Source organism: Nanorana parkeri, unplaced genomic scaffold (genome assembly GCF_000935625.1).
Source record: "Nanorana parkeri isolate BGI_ZX_2015 unplaced genomic scaffold, ASM93562v1 scaffold72, whole genome shotgun sequence".
NCBI classification, from domain to species: Eukaryota; Metazoa; Chordata; class Amphibia; order Anura; family Dicroglossidae; genus Nanorana; species Nanorana parkeri.
The window spans coordinates 2,714,157-2,715,089 of NW_017306340.1; the positions used below are offsets into that span (position 1 = coordinate 2,714,157).

The 933-nt window shown below is 35.7% G+C and overlaps 1 protein-coding gene across 1 annotated transcript in view; it reads right to left on the reverse strand.

Moving 5' to 3' along the window:
* Nucleotides 1-788, reverse strand: part of LOC108804760 (cysteine-rich protein 2-binding protein-like) — a gene marked incomplete at its 5' end in the record, with an annotated part of 15,376 nt that extends 14,588 nt beyond the window's left edge. The window contains one exon of the mRNA XM_018576633.1: nt 652-788. Coding sequence (XP_018432135.1) covers nt 652-788 — 137 coding nt within the window. The remainder of the gene's footprint in view (nt 1-651) is intronic.
* Nucleotides 789-933: the final 145 nt, after the last annotated feature.

Here is a 933-nt window from a genome sequence, read left to right on the forward strand (position 1 = left end):
AAGTAGTTTTACATTTTATTTCATAAATTTGTGTTTAAAATGCCATTTAAATGAAAAAATATATATTTTCCCTAATTTTGTGCATTTCTTTAATGCAACGCTAAAAAGAAATTGCAAAGCTGCAAAAAATGTAAACATTAATGGTCAAAAACAAACAGCTATTTTTTTTGCTGATTTTTATTTATAATTCTAAGGGGAGAAAGTAATTGTTATTAGCACGGATTAAGGTTAACTAAAAGGATACTAAGAAGTTAAATAGGAATACATTTAATTGAAATATTTTGGGGATTTTTAAGATTCCTTTAACTAAACACCCCCTGATCTACATACTGTATGAATTAAATAGTACAGTAAATACGTTATAATACACTGTTATATTGTATTTCTCAATGACACTTGCAGACTATATGGGTCATTTTTTCACAGGAGCAGCTGCATTTTGACAGCTGCTCCTACTATGTAAAACACAGCCATTCCTAGCTGACATTTTGACAGCCGGTAATTGCAGCAGCGGAGGACAGGGTGTAAATGCAGAAGTTACACCCTAAAGACTTTTTTTTAGGGCATATCTGCTACATTTGAAACCTCAGGGGGTTAATAATGATCTGATACTGCTGAGGAATAATGGAGATACAGTTTTGGAGAGTTTACCTTATATATGGCTTCAGAACCCGGGCAGTGTAGGGACTCACTATGCTAAGATCCGCCAGATTGTCTTCACCTGCGCCAAGACGACACAAAAAACTTGCAGTGGAATATTGCAATCCTCTTCTGATGGGCCCGGCACACTATTAATGAGAAAATACACATGAGGAAATAGAACAATGGCTGGCGGCACCTCACTACTTTTTGACCTTTTTGTCAGTGGGTGACAGAAATTCTGTGCCTTTCAGGACTCCATCTAAACAGCTGGTAAATATAGACGATGGTTTT